The 21,886-nt window shown below is 43.6% G+C and overlaps 1 protein-coding gene across 1 annotated transcript; it reads left to right on the top strand.

Moving 5' to 3' along the window:
• The first annotated feature begins 1,369 nt into the window (after window positions 1-1,369).
• LOC145405042 (uncharacterized) lies at window positions 1,370-20,877 on the top strand. The gene is made up of 7 exons (XM_080276542.1): window positions 1,370-1,432; window positions 7,405-7,482; window positions 12,190-12,331; window positions 18,177-18,236; window positions 19,154-19,374; window positions 20,116-20,260; window positions 20,672-20,877. Exons 1-7 carry the CDS (start codon window positions 1,370-1,372, stop codon window positions 20,875-20,877), a joined length of 915 nt encoding a protein of 304 aa, XP_080132668.1.
• The last annotated feature ends 1,009 nt before the right edge of the window (window positions 20,878-21,886 follow it).

The raw sequence follows: 21,886 nt of genomic DNA, 5'->3' as shown, positions 1-21,886 counted from the left end.
GTGCCACACACACACTCTCCTTTACACACACACACACACACACACACACACACACACACACACACACACACACACACACACACACACACACACACGCCTTACAGTTCCCCCTCCCCCAACACGCACACACACACACACGCCTTACAGTTCCCCCTCCCCCAACACGCACACAAATATGCACCTCACAGTGCCACACACTCCACACCCCACACCGCCAAACGCCCCACCCACACACCACATCTTACGCTGCCACACACTCCACACCCCACACATATACTTCCAACATACTGCCACACACACCCCCACACTACCATACTCTTCCCTCTGCCCCACAATCCACACCCTACACACTTCACATTATTCCACAGTCGAAACCACACACACTGCATCACCTTCCCTCTCACTGCCATACACCCCACACCCAATGCATCTCACATCCCACACCTCCACACATACTCGTATCAGTCTCACACACCCCACCCTCCACACTCCACACTACCACACACCCTACGCGGCTCAGAAGCCCCACACACCCCTCACATACTCCTCATACACACCCCTACATCCCTCAACGCCGCAGTGATGGGAGCACAACAAACACAGAGGCGGGACCTTGTTTACTTTGTGTTTTCCCAGTAATATCCCTTTGGCTGTGAGAAGAGGCCCGTTGTGACAGTCTCTCGCGTGCAAAAAGTAAAAGACGCCATTGTATTAAAGGGCTTAACGATGAGTGTCTAAATGGAGATATTTTCTAACACATTCAGTATGAGAGGCCTCCAGATTAGGTGATGTTTTGCTTATGTGACCGTGAACCCAGTGGGCTGCAGGCTGAAGGTGTCCCTCTCCTGCAGACCATCATTCTCCTTTAATAGTTTCAGAAATTTAAAAGGTGAAGTAATTTACAGTGTGCAGTAGTTTTTAAGGTGCTGTAATGTAAAAAGTAAGGCAGTTTAAAAGGCAGGGCAATGTAAAAGGTGCAGGAATTTAAAAGGTGCAGGAATTTAAAAGGTACAGCAATTTAAAACATTCCAGAATTTAAGTGGTGCAGGGATTTAAAAAAAGGAGCAGTATAAAAGGTTCCGGAATGTAAAAGGTGCAGCAGTTTAAAAGAAACAGTGATTTAAAAGATGCAATGATTTAAAAGGCAAGGCAATTTAAACGGCGCGGCATTTAAAAGGCCCAACACACTGGAGGGTCTGATGAGCGTTACGTAGCAACAGGTAGAATATAACAAAGATCCCCCTGTGTCCCATGTCACTTGCGGACGTCATGTGGTTTGCCTACACGGGAGCCAAGATGCCAAGGTCGCGAGGGGGGTGAAAACAAAGTGGCGCTTGTGATATACCAGGCACATATTGGCGCTGGCGACATGGCGGCCTTCATTGTCGCCAGGGTTATCTTGACGGAGCCGGGAGTCCAGACGGAAGTGGAAGTAGGAAAGATAAGGGGAGGGAATTTATTAGGTGTGTTTGAAGCGCGTTTGTACATGATAAGTTAGTAGATAAATGAATAAACATAGAAAGAAAGAAAGAAAAAAAGAAGTTATGTAATACTTGAATATGAAGCGCATCTGTAAAAATCGATAAGATAAATAAATAAACATAACTGAAGAAAATAGATAAATAAATACATAAATCTATAAAAGAAAAGAAATAAACAGGTGACTGACATCTCTTGCAGCATTACGTGATCAAAAAACTTTCACTGTCTCTCAAGGATAAAACCAGTTCCCTGATCACTGAGTTAAAGGAGAATAAACAAGGAACTGAGGAGGAAAGAACAAGCATAAGATCAAAGTATGGCTGTAAGAAGGGAAAGTCTGGCTGCCGTGCACTTTAACTTGGCCTAAAATTGCCATCTCTCCATCTTGAATGCTAAGTTGTAACAGGAGGTTAATACTAGAATATGGTGCTAATCACGAAGAAGTGCTGGGGAGAAGCTGTAGAACCGTAGTATTATCTTATCCTGGCACTAGGCTGGGACAGGATATTAACACGGGAATACGATGCTAGTCACGAAGAAGTGCTATGGAAAGGATGTAGAGCCAGCATTTTTTTCTGCCATTGAGCCACGTGAAATAGGCTATATAAAGGTTGAAAATCCTCGCCAAGTTAAGATGGACGCACTATAGGCCTGACCAAAAAAAAAAAAAAAAAAAAAAAAAAAATGGTGACGGTAGAAGAGTGGGAAGATTTTATCACTTCCCGCATTTACCTGAGATTTACGGGGCCGATAGAATGTCTTGCTGTTTATATCCCTCACACACGTACATTCATACATACACAGACTCGCACATACATACATACATACACGCATACATACATACCTACATGCATACAAGCACAAACACACACTTACCCACAACTGCAGGCACAAACATACACATACAGACGCAGAAGCACACATACAAACGCCCCTCCTCCCCACACCCCCACACATACATTCTCTCTCTCTCTCTCTCTCTCTCTCTCTCTCTCACTTTGAATAGATTTAGGGCCGATTAGAAGCACATACAGGGAGCTTTGAACAATTGACTCTTTGATTTTGAGGGGATTTCTAAGTTCAAAGTCAAAGGAAGCCTCAGTCACTCACATGCTAATCTGTACTCGTTTTCACTCAAGTGGTAATTTTGATCCGTTTACAATCAAGCGCTAATCCAGATAGGTTTCTACTCTTTTACCGTGAGAGGCTTCCTTTAGCTATGAAGAAGAAGAAGAAGAGGAGGAGGAGGAGAAGAAGAAAAAGAAAAAGAAGAAGACGATGACGAAGAAGAAGAAGAAGAAGAAACTGTAGTCTTAGCCAGAGAGAGAGAGAGAGAGAGAGAGAGAGAGAGAGTTGAAGGAGCAGAAGAGGGCAAAATAAGGAAGGGAAACAGAAGAAAAGAGAAGGGAAAGAGAAAAAGAATGAGAAAATAAGAAACAAAATAAATAAGAGTGTCAATAAGAGAATTAAGACCCACACCAACATACCTCAGAGGACGAAGGCCCTGGGGAACTGGGTAGTGTCCAAGAGGTGGTGTGGTGGTGCGGTGGTGGTGTAGTGGTGTGGTGGTGTGGTGTGGTGGTTTAGTGGTGTGGTGATGATGGGGTGCCCTTGTCCCTCAACACGTCCATCTAGCACACACACACACACACACACACACACACACACACACACACACACACACACACACACACACACACACACACACACACACACACACACACACACACACACAACCTGTCCTAACCTGACATAAAAGAGAGAGAGAGAGAGAGAGAGAGAGAGAGAGAGAGAGAGAGAGTTACCCTTACATCTAGCATAACCCTAACGATACTTTTCTCATTTAATCCTCCTGTGTTAATTTTTATGATGGACGGAAGAAAGTAACAGTGACGCATTTACAGTCACTTTCAAAAACGTCTATTATAACTCTGACATCATTACTACGCATTTTTTTACGACTGTTGTGGGAAGGAAGGGGGAAGACTAATGGCCGCCGTAGTAACCGTAGTCCAGAAGCTGCACAGGGTGACTCAAAATAGACGTAGAGTTTGTTCCCTGGCCAAAGCTCGTAAGGAATCGACAGTAAATTAGTCCAAACAAGAGCCAACCCTCCTTCTCAACTTGTGATCCCCCCCCCGTGTCCGTATACCCCTGGTCCATTCCTAAACTTATATTTTATCTACTCTCTTACTTGCTTTTTTTCCTTCGTTTCCTCTCCTTCTAGCTCTTCTGTACCTCTCCTGGCTCTCTCTTACTTCTCTCCTAGTTATTCTCTCTCTCTCTCTCTCTCTCTCTCTCTCTCTCTCTCTCTCTCTCTCTCTCTCTCTCATTTATCGCCTCACCTCCTCTTAATCCTCTCGATGGGAATCAATAGAAAATTAATCCAAAAACAGCCAGGATTCCCTTTCGACTTCAGACCCTCCTTTATTTTTCTCTCTCCTCTCCTTTCCCTTCCTTTCATTTCCTGTCTTCCCTCTTCTTCACCCTCCTTTCACATCCCTTCTTCCCTCTCCTTCTCCTTCCTTTCATCTCCCTTTTTTTACCTTCTTTTATATCTCTGTCACCCTCCCCCCTCCTTTCCAGTAATATCGGCTGTCTTTTGCCCTCCTTCCCCAACTTTCCCTCCTCTCCTCTAAGCCAGTCTCCTCCCTATGACTAAGCCAAAGCCAGTGGCCTCAGCACCAAGGAACACGTACAGCAAAACCAGAACAGTACCTTCATAGGCGTGTACTTTCTGAGCCAACTATGAGGAAGTTGCTTTATTTAATCCCCTGACCATAAGTTTTGTTACCCCTTTCAGTTGCTAGTGGGTCATAGAAGCCTGAGTGTTAGCCCTTTGACTCCCTTTTTTTTTTTTTTTCCAGGTAAACAAAATTGGTGTTACTCTGAATAAACACTCAGGTGAATCCATCTCACCTACAGGGTTAATCTAGACAATTATTCTAGTCTCAGGTGAGCAAAATATTTTGGTGTCACCTGGAGTAAATTACCCAGGTGAGTCCACAGCAGTGAAAGGGTTAATGGGGATAATAATTAAAGCTCCTTCTGACTCCCACGATTCCCTCTACTCGTTTTACTCTAACTTGGCCTAAAATTGCCCTCTCTCCTTCTTGAATTCAGGCCTGTAACAGTAGATTAACACTAGACTGTGGTCCTAATCACGAAGAAATGAAATGGAAAGCATGTTTTATCTTTTTCTGCAAACGAGCTGTGTGGAATAAGCTGGGAAAGGACGAAAATCTGGGCCAAGTTAAGGTAAAAAGTTTAGTGACGGGGTTGGTGGAGACTTTATGTAATTCTTATGTTCAAAAAGACCGTCCTTGGCTAGATATACTCGTCCTGAAGCAGTAAGAAGGGAAGACGTTGTCGGGTTGAAGGGGCTGTCTTCGATACACGTGTAAGGCGATACGGTGCGGATCGGAAGCCCTTTGAAGTGATTTTTTATGACCTCATTTGGGTATATCTCCTTATCTCTTACCTGGGGCCATTTCTTAGTAGTTCCCTCAGGATAGGAGCAACAAAGGGATCTCTACTCAGCAATGGTCTAGCGAAGAGTAACTTCTGTATTCGTGTATTCATTTCAGGGTGCCAATAATTGTTCAAATGGAATTAATTGTAGAAATGGAAGAACTTGGCACACATACGGCATGAAACTTGTTTATTGAGAAGTTTAAGCAGCTTCGATCTTACAGTTTCCATTATGTGGGCATAATTCTCCCATTTACTTTTTGTTTTCCTTCTTAATATGCATTTCAGTATTGCTATTACAACTTATCCTGTCAGAACTTTCTTTTGATGGACAAAGAGAGAACCAAAGAATGAAAGCCAACCGAAAATTCTCCCTTCCAGTGAATATAAACCAAGACAGCCTAGTTAAGATCCGTTCACTTTGAAATGCAAGGGCACATTATATTTCATAGGAGGTCGTACGCATGGTGATACACAATTTGAAGGAGACTGTTTCAAATCTGACTAATGGTGCGACTGAAAGACTGAAATTACTGGATAACTCTTGCATTAAAGATCTGGACAGAGAATGGGCGAGTGTGTGAATTAACATCTGGTGCTTTCCCACCGTAAAGGGGAAGACAGGCAGGCAGGGAGTTGAGAGGAACCACGAATTCAGCATTTTACTTCTCTGTTTCTTTGGGCCAACACCTTCCCTTTTGGCAGCAGACTTAGAAACACTAGATCATTCACCTCTGTCTCACACAAGCGGGCAGGAAATGTGAAACGCGTGTGACAGGCATGCACGTGCGCTTTTGTCATGCAACCCCGCCCCTTTCTTGACATGCCCCTCCTCTTGCTACGCTCGTCCTCTCACATGGCATGCTCCCCCCTTGTTTCTGGCATTACCCCCTCTCGCCATGTACTAGTTTTTCTCCTCATGCCCTATTCTTTCTTGCCATGCCCTAGATCATGCCCCAGTTTTTCTCCCCATGCCCCAGTTCTTGTCAGATTTAGTATATCTTGCCATGCTTTAGTCTTTCTTCCCATGCCCTGCCCTTCCCTGCCATGCCCTGCCCTTCCCTGCTATGCCCTGTTCTTCTTTACTATATCCCCTTCCTCTTGACATGCTCACCCTCTTGGCTATGCTTCCACCCAGATGTTGCCATGTCCTCCCTTCTTGCCTTGTCCCCCATTTCATGCCATGTTCCACTTCCCTCTTGCCATGTCCTCCTCCCATCTTCTGCAGCCATGTCTCTTTGCCATACCCCCCTTGCCGTACCCTCTTGCCATACCCCCCCTTGCCATACCCCCCTTGCCATACCCCTCTTGCCATGCCCCCTTTGCCATACCCCTTTGCCGTCCCCCTCCTTGCCATACCCCTCCTTGCCATGCCCTTCTTGCCATGCCCCTCTTGCCATACCCCTCCTGCCATACCCCTCCCGCTCTTGTCTCTGGGGTTCGTCACGGCGACTTGAGACCACCAATGCCAAGACTTCGACCAGGCAGGGGGTAGTGTGTGTGTGCGTGTGTGTGTGTGTGTGTGTGTGTGTGTGTGTGTGTGTGTGTGTGTGATGGGGAAGCACCTGTCCGTACTGTCTCTCACTCCCTACCGTATTGCTCTCTCTCTCTCTCTCAGCTATCTCCTAAATGCCCTGCCAAATGCGTGACCGGCCTATGTCTATTTTATCTATCCAAAGAAAATGGCCTATGTGTTCTAATCTATTCAAATCTACTTAATCTATTCAAAGTAAACATGCCTTTTCATCTAAGCTATTCAGTCTCTTTAATCTACTCAAAGGAAATAGGCCTATTGGTTTACTTTTGTCTAATCCCAAAATCACAGAGCTGGCCTACTATCTCCCTCCACCATTCCTCTCTCTCTCTCTCTCTCTCTCTCTCTCTCTCTCTCTCTCTTTCAAAGACGCATGAAACTCTACGGAAATGCCCCTGCCTCTTCCACGTGCAAGTGAAGTTTTTCAGTCCGATGTTTGTTGCTTCACTGATGCTACGAACAGACGATTTTAGTCAGCAGAAAATGGTGGTAGATGTGGTGGTGGTTGTAGCTGTGATGATAATGGTGGTGATGGTGGTGGTGGTGGTGGTGGTAGCTGTGATGATGATGGTTGTGGTGGTAGCTCTGGTGGTGGTGGTGGCGTTAATAGTAAGTGTGATGATGAAGGTGGTGATGGTAGCTGCGGCATTGGTTGTGGTGGTAAGTGTGGCGTTGATTATGGTGGTAGCTGTGGTGGTGGTGGTGGTAGCTGTTCAGAAACGGCTCTTATTTGGGTTTCGGGACCCTATCGAACTGTGAGGCTCTTCATACCGTATTATTATTATTATTATTATTATTATTATTATTATTATTACTAAACACTGACGACTATAATTACCTACTCTTACCCTCACCTCCATCCAGGTATACACCCTAAAGACAAGCCCCACTAATCCCCTTGTATACCTTTTCCACAGGTGTCGTGGATAAGGGCGCGGGACTCGGCCGTGTTGGCGGTGGACAGACACACCATCACCACAGACTCCAGGTTCTCGGTAAGGCGTATAGTTTGTGGTTTTGCTTTTAGGAATTAGAACACACACAGACACACACACACACACACACACACACACACACACACACACACACACACACACACACACACACACACACACACACACACACACACACACACACACACACACACACACACACACACACACACACACACCGCTCGCTGGTGCAGTGGTAACGTTCTCGCTTGCCAACTGGTAGACGGGAGTTCGCGCCTCGCTCAGGTTGTGAAAAGTTTCACTGACGAAGTGGGTGGTTACTGTCCCCCTTGAGCAAGGGGACGGGTGTGTGCGTGTGTGAAGGTCACAGCCTTGCCCTTAGATCGGACTATATGAGCTCTCAGCTCCCTTCCGGGAGGGTAAAAGCTGAAAATCACGACCATCAAGTGATCCTGACCGACCCGGTGAATTACACACACACACACACACACACACACACACACACACACACACACACACACACACAAAGATAGATGGATGGATGCATGGATGAATGAGTGGATGGAGGGATTGATAGATGGATGGATGGATGGATGGGTGAGTGGATGGATGGATGGATGGGTGAGTGGATGGATGGATGGATGGATGGGTGAGTGGATGGATGGATGGATGGATGGATGGGTGAGTGGATGGATGGATGGGTGAGTGGATGGATGGATGGGTGGGTGGATGGATGGATGGATATATAGACAGATAGATAGATAGATAAGTAAGTAGGTAGGTAGGTAGGTATAGAGAGAGAGAGAGAGAGAGAGAGAGAGAGAGAGAGAGAGAGACCCCTAATATTTCATATGAGTGCTCTACGTGATTACCCCAAGTGTGTGTACCTTTCAGCCCCTCCCCTCCCAGTGCCTCAAGGTTCCGAAGGCAAATTTGGTCTTCATATCGGGCAGGTGTTTACTCATAGGCGATCTGGCTTTGAGGAGGCATCGCATAACGAGTGCCTTCAGTATTTCGATTTTTAGAAAGTGTGAGTGTTCAGTACGTTGGACCTGCAATCTCTCTCTCTCTCTCTCTCTCTCTCTCTCTCTCTCTCTCATTTTAATTTTCTGTGTACTAAGCTCGGATAGGTGTTTACTCATAGACGAACGCAGTATTTGTTTTCCTGTAATGCATAAACCTCTTCATTCCGGTGACACATCATTCATTTTTCATCTTGATGCTACAGACGATTTTATTCATTCCAGGAAAGTCCTCTGCTAATGAAGGGACCAATGAAGGCTGTATCTAACCCCTCCGGTTAGAAAAATCTCGCCTAAGCTGAATAAAATCGACTGGAAGTAGCAAGTTTAAAAAGCAATAACACGTAGTCAGACTCAAGTACTTCATTATATTATTGTTCCAGTGTAATACAACGATCGCGTGTCTTGTTCCGAGGAAATGTTTGCAAAATGTAAATTTAAACAGTTCTAGGGGATAATCTGGCCTTGAAAATGCCTCATATAGAATCCATAGATGATGATGTTACCCCATATATCGCGGGACCTGGCCACATCCTAAGGCACTTGTCAACTTGAGTGTGGTTGGTGAGGGATGGGTGGAGATATTACCGTGCATTTGGAGGGACGGCGAAGGATGAGGTGGAGATTGTGTGGGTGCCAGCAAAAGGACCCAAGATTGTGTGGGCAAAAAAACCCAAAACTGTTGGGGCAAAGGAACCCAAGATTGTTTGGGCAAAGGAACTCAAGATTGTGTGGACAAAGGAATCCAGGATTGTGTGGGCAAATAACCCAAGATTGTGTGGGTGCCGGCAAAATAACCGTAAGAGGCGGCGGATAGGGAAGAGTGGCCGAGATTATTCTAAGGAGGGGCGGGGAAGTGGCAGCCTCTCAGCCCAAGCGGTCTGATAGGAAGAGTGGCTGTCAGGTTGAGTAAATATTTCCTCTTCCTGTTTGGCCTCGGTGTGATGGGAGATAGTTCTGATGGGCAGCCGTGAAGGGGAGTGATAAAGCCATACTCTGAGACCCTCGCTGACGTAACTTACACAAAACTTATTTTTCCAAGTGAGTGATTTAATGTACAGTTGCAGACAAAAATACTGATGCACTTTATGAAGACTAATACTGTGGAGCCTCACCAGTTTTACTGACGCATAACGTATTTTTTTGAGAGCGACTTGTTGCACTTACTAAACTTTCATTAATAAACCCAATATTAACATGATTGGCATTATGGGATAGGGCCTTCCGATGCATGAGGAAGTCAAGGTGAATATACGCGCGGATATTGCCATTAGTAACTTGATTTATCCAAGTGAACCTCGGCATCGTTAATCGTTGTGAAATTAGACATAGTTAAACGTGAACTTAGACATCGTTAATCGTGGTGAACCTAGGCATTCCAAGCTTCATGTGAACACGAGAGGAACGTCCACCCATCTCAACTCATCCAACGATCTTATTCAGCTCAGGAAATGTCTTGAAGGTAGAGGGTGAAAATAAAAAGACAAATTCAAGACATGTAAGGCATTTTCAACAACGACCAAGAAACTAGCGGCATGAGAAAAAAACTCGCATTTCCTCACCAAACAGGGTAGTTGTTTACGAGAGATAAATTTAGTCTGGAGGTGGCTAGTGTCTCCTTACTGCCCTGGGAGGAGAAGGTTAGGGGGCTTAGTTAGGGGGTTTGTGGGGTGAGGGGGTTGGTTGATGGTTGGAGGGGTTGGTAATGGTTGGCTGGTAAGTTAGAGGGGTTGGCAGTGGGTTGGTTGGTTGGTAGGAAGGGTAGATGTTGAAGGAATTGATTGGTTGATGGTTGGAGGGGTTGATGTTGGAGGGTTTGATAAGTCGGTGACTGGGGGAGTTGGTAGAGGGATGGAGGGGTGGGAGGGAGGGGAAGAAATCTGGTGGTGGTTGTGGTGGTGAAATTGGTTCGTGGTGATAATGGGGTAAGGTAAGTAGGGAGGGTTGGTAGCTAGAATAATTGGGGCGAGGGATGGGGAGAGATGGGGAAGCTGCTTGACTGGGGAGAATAATTGGTGGTGATGGTGGTAGTGGGGGATTTGTCTGTGATAGTAGTGGAGAAGGGTTAGTTGATGCTGGTGGGGGTGTTGCTGGGAGAATCCATTGTGCTAAGGGGGTTCGATTGTGGTGGGGAGGTGTTGATGATGATGAGGGGCTGTGTGTGTGTGTGTGTGTGTGTGTGTGTGTGTGTGTGTGTGTGTGTGTGTGTGTGTGTGTGTGTTTTCCTTCCTGTTTCCATGTTTGTGTGTGCTTCCAAGTATGCGTGTGTGTTTGTGCTTGCGTGTGCTTGCGTGTGGGCGTTGGCATGACTGTGGGCGGGAGAGGACGCAGGCCAAGAGGGATTACCGCATTCCTGGTGAAACACTTTCCTGGATTAACAAAATAAAAAATAAAGTTAAAAAAAAGCTTCTCTTCTATTTCCTCCTTACTTCCTTAACTCTGATGTCGTTTGGCGGAAGCAGGAGAAGAAAGGTAGAGTTGTTCTGACTGTGAGAGGGTTAACTGGTAGATAGATCGAGATATAGATGGAATGATGGATGGATGGCTAGATAGATAGATAGATAGACAGACAGACAGATGGATGTATGGATAGACAGACAGACAGAGATAGATAGACAGATAGATAGACAGATAGATAGATAGACAGGTAGATAGATAGGTGGATGGATGGATGGGTAGTTGAGTGGCTAGACAGATAGAGATAGATAGATAGGTGAATGGATGGATGGATAGATACATAGATAGGTATATGGAGAGAGAGAGAGAGAGAGAGAGAGAGAGAGAGAGAGAGAGAGAGAGAGAGAGAGAGCAGTATATTACACGTGTTTTCTCCTCATTTTCAGGACCAAGGAATCAATTAATTATATTTATTACCCTATAATTTATCTCAAATTATTGTCGCGAGTAATTGGGGTTGATGATGATGATGATGATGATGATGATGATGATGATGATGATGATGATGGTGGTGGTGGTTTTAAAAGTGATGATGATGGTGGTGGTGATGATTATGATAATTATGGTGATGGTGATGATGATGATGATGGTGGTGGTGGTTATAATGATGATGATGATGATGATGATGATGACGAGGATGATGATGATAATGATGCCGGTGATAATGACGACGACGATGTAATAATGACAAGGATATTGATGATGATGATGTTGATGATGATGATGACGATGATGATGATGACGATGATGATGATGATGATGATGATGACGATGATGATGATGACGATGATGATGATGATGATGATGATGATGACGTGAGAACTTTTAATTAGATCTTAGTGGTTATTTTCGCCCTGGTTGTGTATCTCTTAAGAGCGAGAGGGATTTAAGTGATGTTTGGAAGCTCCCTTGGCCTGTGCACGAGAGAGAGAGAGAGAGAGAGAGAGAGAGAGAGAGAATGTGCGTGGGTGTGAAATGTGTGTGTGTGTGTGTGTGTGTGTGTGTGTGCTTGAATACTTGCGCCTGTTTCCAAGCTTGTTTACATTGTACTTCCAAGTATTTGTGTGTGTGTGTGTGTGTGTGTGTGTGTGTGTGTGTGTGCTTGCGTGGGCGGTGGCGTGACCGTGGCTGGGATAAGATGCAGGCCAAGAAGAATTACCGCATTCCTGATGAAACATTTTCCTGAAAAAAAAAAAAAAAAAGAAAGAAAAAAGAATACGCCTATAAGTTCATTTTTTAAGCGTATACACCTGGTTCATTTTTTCCACAGGTGAACCATCCCGAGGAGACTGAGGACTGGCAGCTGGTGGTTCGCGGGGTACAGCTGGTGGACGAGGGCATTTACGATTGCCAGGTCAACACGCACCCTAAGATATCCACAAAGGTCAATCTTAAGGTGCTCTCCAATCCACGTAAGAGGCAATATTGATTAGTATTCTTTTCTAATGTCATTTTTAGTACTCATAAAAGTTTAATTCTTAGTGTTCTTTGAAGGGCATGATTTTGTAACCTTCTCATGAAGAGGTAATGAAGTACTGACAAAAACACAGGTATTTTCTCCGAGTTTGACCAATAGATAGCGGAAGAAATCGAAACCATCTGAAACACGCATAAGTAGAAATAGAGTTTTCATTGTGTTTCGTCTGTTGTAAGTTTTCTTCACACGGGACTGGGATAATAGTGATTTCTTTTGTCTGTACGTATTGTGTTTAGTGGTTTATTTTGTCTGTACGTATTGTGTTTGATGTTTTGTCTTCGTTTTCTATATGGTTTTTCGTCTTCCTCTCCTAAGTTCGTCTTGAATTTAAATTGTTTGAGTTTCGTCATTTTCTTCTGTGGTATGAACGGTGACTTTTTTATTTTCTCTTGTTTAATTTTATGCATCATTATTTCTTTTCTAAGCTCCCATCAGCAAGGCTCTTTCACATTCTCTCTCTCTCTCTCTCTCTCTCTCTCTCTCTCTCTCTCTCACCAACATTCCGTAAAAAATAAGACAAACATAAGACTCAAGCCTATGAGGACCAAGAAAAGCATGGAGGAAATGAGCAAAAAACTATATACTTTCTCTGTAGGGGGTGGAGAGAGAGAGAGAGAGAGAGAGAGAGAGAGAGAGAGAGAGAGAGAGAATCACACAGACTTTAAGGATCATATGAGGTAGTTTGGCCTTAACTTTAATCGGTGAAGTAATTTTCCTAAAAAAAGAAATTGAGAGAGAGAGAGAGAGAGAGAGAGAGAGAGAGAGAGAGAGAGAGAGAGAGAAATCCCAGAACAAATACGAGGTCACTGAGAAGTAATGTGAAGAATCTAGAGAAAATAGATTCAAGAAAAAGGAATACGCAGTGGAAACAGAATTCTTTAGCAGCCAAAAATAAAACACTGATCCTTCGGTATTTACAGCTGGGGAGAAGATTTCGTCTAAAATTTCACCTCTGCTTGTCACTTTACTCTTCTGGTTAATATTCCTGAGCTGAGAGAGGCTTGGCATGTTTCTCTCTCTCTCTTCTGCTTCTCACTTTCCTCTGGTGGTTAATATTCGTAAGATGAGAGAGGCTTGGTATGTCTCTCTGTCTCTTCTGCTAGTCACTTTCCTCTGCTGGTTAATATTCCTGAGATGAGAGAGGCTTTGTATGTTTCTCTGTCTCTTCTACTTGACACTCTCCTATGCAGGCTAATATTCCTATGCTGAGAGAGGCTTGGTATTTTTTCTCTGTCTCCTCTGCTTCTCACTGTCCTCTGCCGGCTAATATTCCTAAGCTGAGAGAGGCTTGGTATGATTCTCTGCCAGTCGATTAATTTTGAAGCAGTGGCTTAAATTTTATGATATGGTCCAGTATTTCTTGTATAAATGTGATTGTGCTGTTTCTATTAATGCAGCTTAAAGGTGAAAGTTTTTATAACATATGATATCACTGTAGACTTTGAAAATATGTTAGGAAAAAAAAAAAAAAAAGGAACAGAGCTCATTGTGAAACCATCAATTACCTGGATGACTCTGGCGCAATTCCTTAGTCTGTCATTCTCTCTGCCTACATCTATAGTCCTTTCATCTTAACCTGACCAAGAGTTTTCTCCTTTCGCAGCTTGTTTTACGTAGCTCAGTGACAGAAAAATACGGTGTTACGGCTCTACATCCTTTACATAACACTTTCCTGAGTTTAGTACCAAAGGGAAGCGCTAATATATTGCTACAACTCAGTGTTAAGGATGGGGCAGTGGCACTTTTAGGCCATGGTAAAGTAAAATGGTTGTTGTCATTTATGCGTAGAGGGTTCAGACATCTTGAACTGAACCTTTGCCGTCCCTCTCTCCCAGCCACGTGCTCCTGACTAACACATGTGATGGGGCTCAATTTAGATGCTCTCACTCGCTAGGAATCTCTGGGGACGGGGACTTAAATGCCTCATTGACCACCGATACCACAACAGTAAAGACACGCAGCGGGAATGCCTTTAGTTTTGACTCTCATCTGACGATTTTATTCACCTTAGGAGACAGGTTTTTGAAATTAAATGATTAAATATGGCCTTCCTTTCCTAGATCGTCCTCGTAAGCTAATTAAATAATCTACCAGTTGCAATAATAGTGAAAAAATAGTGAAATAAAAAAGATCTTGTCGTGAAAGGACGTATTTGCTTTGTTGATTACCGAAGACGAAATATTAAAGACGTGACGAAAGAATAAAGGCAATGCGCTTACCCCCATCGGAAGGACCACGCCCTCCCTCACACCTGGCCAAGTTTCACAGTCGTCAAGAAAATCGTCCCACGTTAGCCAGAATAAAATCGTCTGGCGTTAGTCTGAGTGAAATAGCCTGACTGTAGGTAGAGAAATAGAGTCACACCTTCCCCCGGGTTTGAGAGTTAATCATTTAGCACTAGCGCATTTTCCTTTCATATTTTTCTTGGTCTTACTTTATCTCCTCACAGTATGACTATAAAGAAGCAAATGAACATCGAGTAAGCATGTGGACTTAGACACCATCCCTCATCAACTCTCTAACTACCTCGTTCTTAACCTAACTGTCCTTTTCCAGTGTGGCTTTATATATTACAGGAAGGATGCTTAGATGCAAGGAATTGAAGGTAGTATCCGTGATCTCCTTTTTAATTATTTCTTTTCCTCTTGTTTTCATTTGCCTCTCTTCTTTCAGTGTGGCAAGGAACGCATCTGCTCTCATTTTTTCCAGTTCTTCCTTGTACTTGGTCTCCCCCTCTCATTCTTCTCTAATTCTAGCCATTTAAAGCAAAGGAACGTCGCATAGTTGTGGTTAACTTTACTGTCTGCTCTCTAACCTCTCTCAGTCCACCTTGTACTTGCTCTCCCCCTCTCATTCTTCTCACACTGTAGCTATATAAAGCGAGGAACGCTGCATAGATGTGTTTACTCTCTACTCTCCAACCTCCTACCTCAGCTTTGTACTTGCTCTTCCTCTACCGCTTCTCTCAATGTGGCTAAATAAAGCAGAGGAGTGGGTGATTTGATGTGTTTACTTTCTAATCTCTACATTTTCCCTCAACTTTGTACTTGGTCTAACTTTCTCTTTTCTTAATGTCGCTGTTGAAAGAGGTGCATCTTCTCTAAAACTCTTGCCCCATCCCTCGTTGTACTTCGCGTTGTCTATCTAAAGCAGAGGAACGTTGCGTAGGCGTAAGGAGAGGAGAGGAAAGGAGAGAGAAGAGAAGAGAGGTGAGGTTAGGTAGGCTATTAAGAGGTACCGCCAAGCCCTCCCACCACCAGCACCACAAATACCCCCAACATTCACACACTCCCTGCACTCTCATTTCCTCGTAAAACCTCCACCAGTGCATGCTTGCTTTGTAGTGCCATCCCCTTTTAAGCCTTCCCAACGGGCCCGGGAAGCCGTACACAAGTATTCACCCCGCTAGTTAATGCCATGTATATTATGCCACGAGGGGAGAAAGTCTGAGAAGTCAAACGGGGGGAAACATGGAGGGGAAAAAAGCCCGCCAAAGTGGGTGAATCGAAGAGCATGTGCGTCACTTTATGTCTCAGAGTGGATCAGCATGGGCGCTTTCATCACACGTCACCTTTTTTATTTTATTTCTCGTTAATTTTCAGACATTTACTACACGTTTTTCTAGCCACAGGAGTTACATATGGACAAAATCAGCCCCTTTGCTACTAGAAGTCCTCGTGAAACTGAATAAAATCGTCTTTCTTATTAAATCTTTACTTTCAGACGATTAAGACACATTTTTCGACCTGATGGAGTGAGATATGGCCAAAATTAACTCCTTTACTACTTGAAGTCCTCGTTAAGTGGAATAAAATCGTCCTTATTTTATTACTCATTGGATTCAGACGCTTTCATTCAGCATAGGAAAGAATTTTTAAACTAGAGCGGTTAGACACAGCAATCGTTAACATCATCAATACGAAAAGGCCTTATCTGTCTCCAAAAATAATCGTCTTGAATTATAGCGTTTTCCAGCTAATTCTAGTCGCTTTTGTTCAGCTTAGGAGAGATTTTTCGAGCTAGGGGAGATAATTATAGCCTTCATTAACCCCTCCAATACGAGAGACCTTTTGCGAGATGAATAAAATCGCTTGGAAATAAGGAGAATTATGCCCAACACGTCAGGGGGAATCAGCAGTTTAAGATGTCGTTTTCCCGCCATCTGCCAGGTATAAAACGCACACCTGTAGCGAGACTGGTGTTAATGGGGAGCGAGGGGAAGGAGGAAGTGGGACGAGATAGGGGAAGTGGGACGAGAAGGGGGAAATGGGGCGGGCATGAGTAATGGGTGTGGGAAGTGGTGGGGGATCTGTAAGTATTCGTTTTATTTCGGAAGCTGATGATGATGATGATAATAATAATAATAATAATAATAATAGTAATAATAATAATAATAATAATAATAAGAATAAGAATAATAATGATAGTGGTAGTAGTAGTAGTAGTAGTAGTAGTAGTAGCAGTAGTAGTAGCAGCAGCAGGAGCAGTAGCAGTATTATTATTATTATTATTATTATTGGTAATGATGATGATAAATAATAATAATAATAATAATAATAATAATAATAATAATAATAATCCGTCATCATCATGATCATCATCATCACCATCCTTACTTTATTACCAAAGATAAAAATGATGTGTGTAGGATTCAGAAATAAGACATTAAAAACACTTACAGACATATGCAAAGAGAAATAAGACAGCTATCACCGGAGTGCTTAGTGAAGAGAGAGAGAGAGAGAGAGAGAGAGAGAGAGAGAGAGAGAGAGAGAGAGGTAATGCGCACGGTACCACTAACTCAGTCCATTAAAAAATATCTATCATTCACATTTCTATATCAGTGACGAATTTTATCATCAGGTTAAAATAAGGAGCTTTAAATCTTCAAGCTTCATCACTTTTTCTTGTAAGGAGCTTTAAATCTCAAGCTTCATCCTTTTTTCTTATAAGGAGCTTTAAATCTTCAAGCTCCACAATTTCCCCCCCTCAAGATGTCAAAACAAAGCTTAAGGTATTTTCTAAGGCTTATTATGGATGCGCCAAATGAGCTTAAAAAAAAAGAAAGAAAGCTGAAAGAAAGAAAACTGAAAAGAAAAAAGAAAGCTGTAAGAAAGAAAGAAAGAAAGAAAGAAAGATGAACTGGTTAAGTAAAGTAGATAGGAAGAGGACCTTAGATGGCTGTTCTTTGTCGTGGGTTTTGAGAATGCAGAAAGAACAGGTTAAGATCTCTTTTTACCTATCTGTCTATCTATCTGTCCATCCATTCATCCATCCATCCGTCCATCCACCAGTCAAACACTCAGTCTCTCTATCTATCTACCTATCTATCTATCTATCATATCAGTCTGTCTGTGTATCTATCCTGTATCTATACGTATCCCTCTAGCTCGAAAAATCCCTTGTTAGTCGAATGATAAACAATCCAGGGAACAAAAACAACAACGAAAATAAGGAAGAAAAATATGTCATCGCTCTGAACAGGCTAAGAAAGGTAAATAGGAAGAAAGGGCCTTGATGATTGTGTTTTGGCGGGAGTTTTGAGAATGCTGATGGCGCTGGTGTGGGGCCAATGTCAACACAGTCCAGCCCCCCAGCACCACTTTGAGGAGTTCTTGAGTGCTGCTAGCCTCATGACAAACACTTCTAAATCTACTGTATATATTTCTTTTGAGCATGCCATTCTTGTTCTGTTCCTGCTTCTTCGTCTTCGTCTTCCTCTTCGTCTTCTTCTCCTTACTTGATCATAAATGTAATCTTCTTCTTCTTCTCCTTTGCAGGCGAGGTGTCAATACTGGACATCCCCGTCTCTGACACCGGAGTCATCTCACAGCCCGCAGGTATAAAGCAAGTTCTATCAGTCTATCTATGCAGAGAGAGAGAGAGAGAGAGAGAGAGAGAGAGAGAGAGAGAGAGAGGTGAGGAGTGCAATTGACGTGTGTGTGGGGGAGGAGAGGAAGGCAGGCAGATTATGGGTATCAGCTCTTGTCACTGGGGTGTAAACAAAGATTGTGCCACAGAACTTAACTAAATTATCGCTAATAAATGGCGAAATAAATAACTTTACCCTATTTATCTAACACTGGAAATGTAAGGTGGGAGAGAGACACAGGGTTAGAGCATGAAGTGGGTTATGTGCAGCTCGAAATGTTAGAGAAAAAAAAAAGAATGCAAGCTGTATCCTGTCTCTCTGTCTCACCCAACATTCCCACTTGTAATGGATCACTTATCTAAAACTAAATAAACTGTACACCTGCCAAGAACTTCGCTTCAACACTTGTTCAATATTTTAGCCTCACAGATTCAAACATTTAAAACTTCTCGGAAAATATGTGACAACAGTAAACTTGCAAAATATTTGGCGTGGTGCATTAGGATCATAAAGATATCACCTCGATGCTGATTTGTGTGCGTTAATATACAAATAAAGACGCCACTTTGATACGCATTTGTGTACATTAATTTTGAAGTCAACACATGTCTGGTATAGTAATTTGTTTATTTTAACATGCAAATATACTTCTGTTAAATTATCTTAAACAAATCTAGTATTGAAATGAGGTTTTTATTTCCTTTGAGTATTAAATGGTAAAAAAAAAAGATAAAATATAGATGATTAGAAACGTGGCACATGTAGAAAGTATCTTGTAAGGAAAAGGTGTTATTATAGTACTGGAACTGCGCACACAAGATGGAGGGAGGGAGTTTTAGGCCCATGGCAAAGTAAAAAAAGTATAATGTCTTACTTCCCCAACAGAGGAAGGCGGTAGTGAGGCAGGTGGCGTGCGTCTGAGTGTGCAGGGCAAGCGTCGCATGTGGGTGGAGGAGGGGGCTACGCTGCGGCTGGTTTGTGAGGCGCAGGGCAAGGGTCTTCCAGCACTCATGCCCCGCAATAATCAGCCCCTCATATCGTGGACTCTGGATGACATACCCGTCACCTCTCACTGGTCACATAACAAGGTGGTTTTCCTCACGTTGGTAACATGATTCACAATAGTCATATGGCGCTGACAAGGAACCTACACGTGGTGCCGCTGCAAACCTGGGTGGAGCATCTGCGTCATCCACCTGGGAGTCAAACTTCTCATATTTCCCTGCACCTTGCCGTGGGAAGGACCCTGCCCCAACCTTGGTGAGGCGCTGTCTACCGAAGGGGCGCCGGTTCCCTACACGGTGAGGGAACCTGTATGCGCACCCCACGGAGGGGGTTGCATACCATTGGCCAAATCTGTTCGGCCAGACACACCGGGGTTAAATAACAGCAACAACAATAACAATGATCATATAATAAAATAGGTCACTTCATAATGATTGAACGATAACGGTGGTGTTTCTCCTCTTTTTTCCCCAGGCCTAATAAAAACGTATAACGGTAGGAAAATAATATCGTCGTATTAAAGTGATCATAATTAGCCAGTTCGTTCTCCCAAGCACAAAACTTATTACATTTAGTAGTGGGTGTAGCCTAAGGTTCATCTGTAACGTGAACCCAGTGGACTGCAGACTGGAGTTGCCCTTCTCCTGTAGTCCACCATCCTCCTTTTGGTGAATAGGAAAGGAGACGAGGGACCTTTGTATAACTGGGCATTGAATAAACCCAGTTCCATCGGTGCCACCACGGGAAGGCGTTCCTCTCCAGCCCCAAGACTAAAGCTCAATAATGCCTAACAAAGCCCGTAATACCTGACCCTGCATCCTCATCACCACGCTGTTTGGCAGGTCATGGTGCACGAGTCCTGGTACGAGGGTCGGGTGGTGTCGGAGATGGTGGTACGGGGCCTGCACGAATCCGACGACGGCGCATACACGTGCCACGCCGCCGACATACTCAGGGATCGCGTCATTGTCACCGTCATACATGCACGTGAGTCATACCTTAGTCATACATTCAGGTGATTCATACAGTTGCGTGAGGCATACATCAGCCATATATTTACGTGAGTCATACATTCACGTTAATAATACATGCAAGTCATACACCAGTCATACATTTACGTTAGTCATACATGAACATAAGTCACACACACACGTAAATCATACCTATACGTGAGTCATTTATGCACGTGACTCACACATCTACGTGAATTGTTCGGTCCTGACGGTATGGAGACTTCAACTCCTCATCCTTCAAAGACGACAACGACGACGACGACGATGATGATGATGATGATGATGATGATGATGGTGGTGGTGGTGGTGGTGGTGATGATGATGATGATGATATATGAGCATGTCCGACTATGTGCAACTGACTCCAAATTTTCCCTCGCAACAGATGACGCGAAAACGACGTCCGACCCACAGAAGTACGGAGGGGGCATATGTCCAACTGAGCCCGATTTTGGTGGTCATCCTGAAGCCGCCGAGTCAGCATCAGCGGGGTCAGCCAGCAGCAGCCCGGCGGTGGTCAGCGGCGCAATCATCCTAGTATTGCTGCTGATCCAGGCCATGCTCTGCTGCTTCTACATCAGGAAACTCTGAATCTTGAAGCCTATACTCTCTCCGCTCTAACCTGGCCTGAAATTCGAACCTCAAGACCTATATCCATTTCTCTTTAACTTGGCCTAAAATAGCAGTATATATCCACCTTTAATGCTGAGTAGTTATGAAAGTTATGGTGCAAGTCACGAAGAAGTGGAAACTGGAAAATTATATTCTGTCGACTTGAACTCTGCATAATTTTCTCCCTCTTGGATGCTGAGGACAGAGAATATGTTGCTAGTCAAGAAGTGGGGGAGTAAATACCTACAGTCTGTCTACTTTAATTTGGTCAACAGTTCTTGATCTTGAATGCTTGAAATGTAGCGAAAGAATATGGCGCTAGTCACGAAGAAGTGGGGATTGCCATCTTTTCACTTTGAACGCTGAGCTGCAACAAGAGATTAATACTAGAATATGGTGTTAGTTACAAAGAAGTGGAAACTGCCATCTCTCCGTCTTGAATGCCGAACATCAACAAGGGAGTACCACTACAGTATGATGCTAGTCACACAGAAGTGTTACAGAAAGGATTAGAGCCGTAGTATGGTCCTTTCCTATTATCAGTGTACATGATATAAGCTGAAAAGGACCTATTCTGTTATTAAGCTACAAGAAATAAGCTGGAATAGGAGAAAAAAAGATCCGTCAAGTTAAGGTGGATGAACTGAAAGAGGAATAACCTCGTCGACATTTTGCCTGAAAGTACTTCTCATGCCAAAGGGTTTCTCCAGGAGTATATATTTTTATAGTTAACGCCCGGGTACGGCTGGGATGATGGTGGCACTTTTTTGCGCGACAGACACTTAAGTGAAGTGAACAGGTGTTGTGCACCGTTGTATGGTCTAATTTCAGGGATTTGCAGTTGCATTTCTTTTTGGAATTGGTTGAAAGTTTATTGACTAGGACCAGAGAAAGAAATGATATGTCTTTGGAAGAATTATTTATCGTTGCAGTAAATACATACCTTTGCAAGTAATATATTTTTGCAGGAAGTATTTATTCTTGCAAA

This window comes from Coenobita brevimanus, chromosome 65 (assembly GCF_032717465.1).
Source record: "Coenobita brevimanus isolate Jiangsu-jjx chromosome 65, ASM3271746v2, whole genome shotgun sequence".
NCBI lineage: Eukaryota > Metazoa > Arthropoda > Malacostraca > Decapoda > Coenobitidae > Coenobita > Coenobita brevimanus.
Note: the sequence above shows the minus strand (reverse complement) of the source record. Positions and strands in the feature narration are given on the sequence as shown.

Excerpts from the sequence above, each read along its gene's own strand:
- LOC145405042 (XM_080276542.1), top strand. The coding sequence starts at position 1,370 with ATGGCGGCCTTCATTGTCGCCAGGGTTATCTTGACGGAGCCGGGAGTC. Across the intron at positions 7,483-12,189 it reads CCACAGACTCCAGGTTCTCG|GTGAACCATCCCGAGGAGAC; the intron begins GTAAGGCGTATA and ends TTTTTTCCACAG. Across the intron at positions 18,237-19,153 it reads AGTCATCTCACAGCCCGCAG|AGGAAGGCGGTAGTGAGGCA; the intron begins GTATAAAGCAAG and ends CTTCCCCAACAG.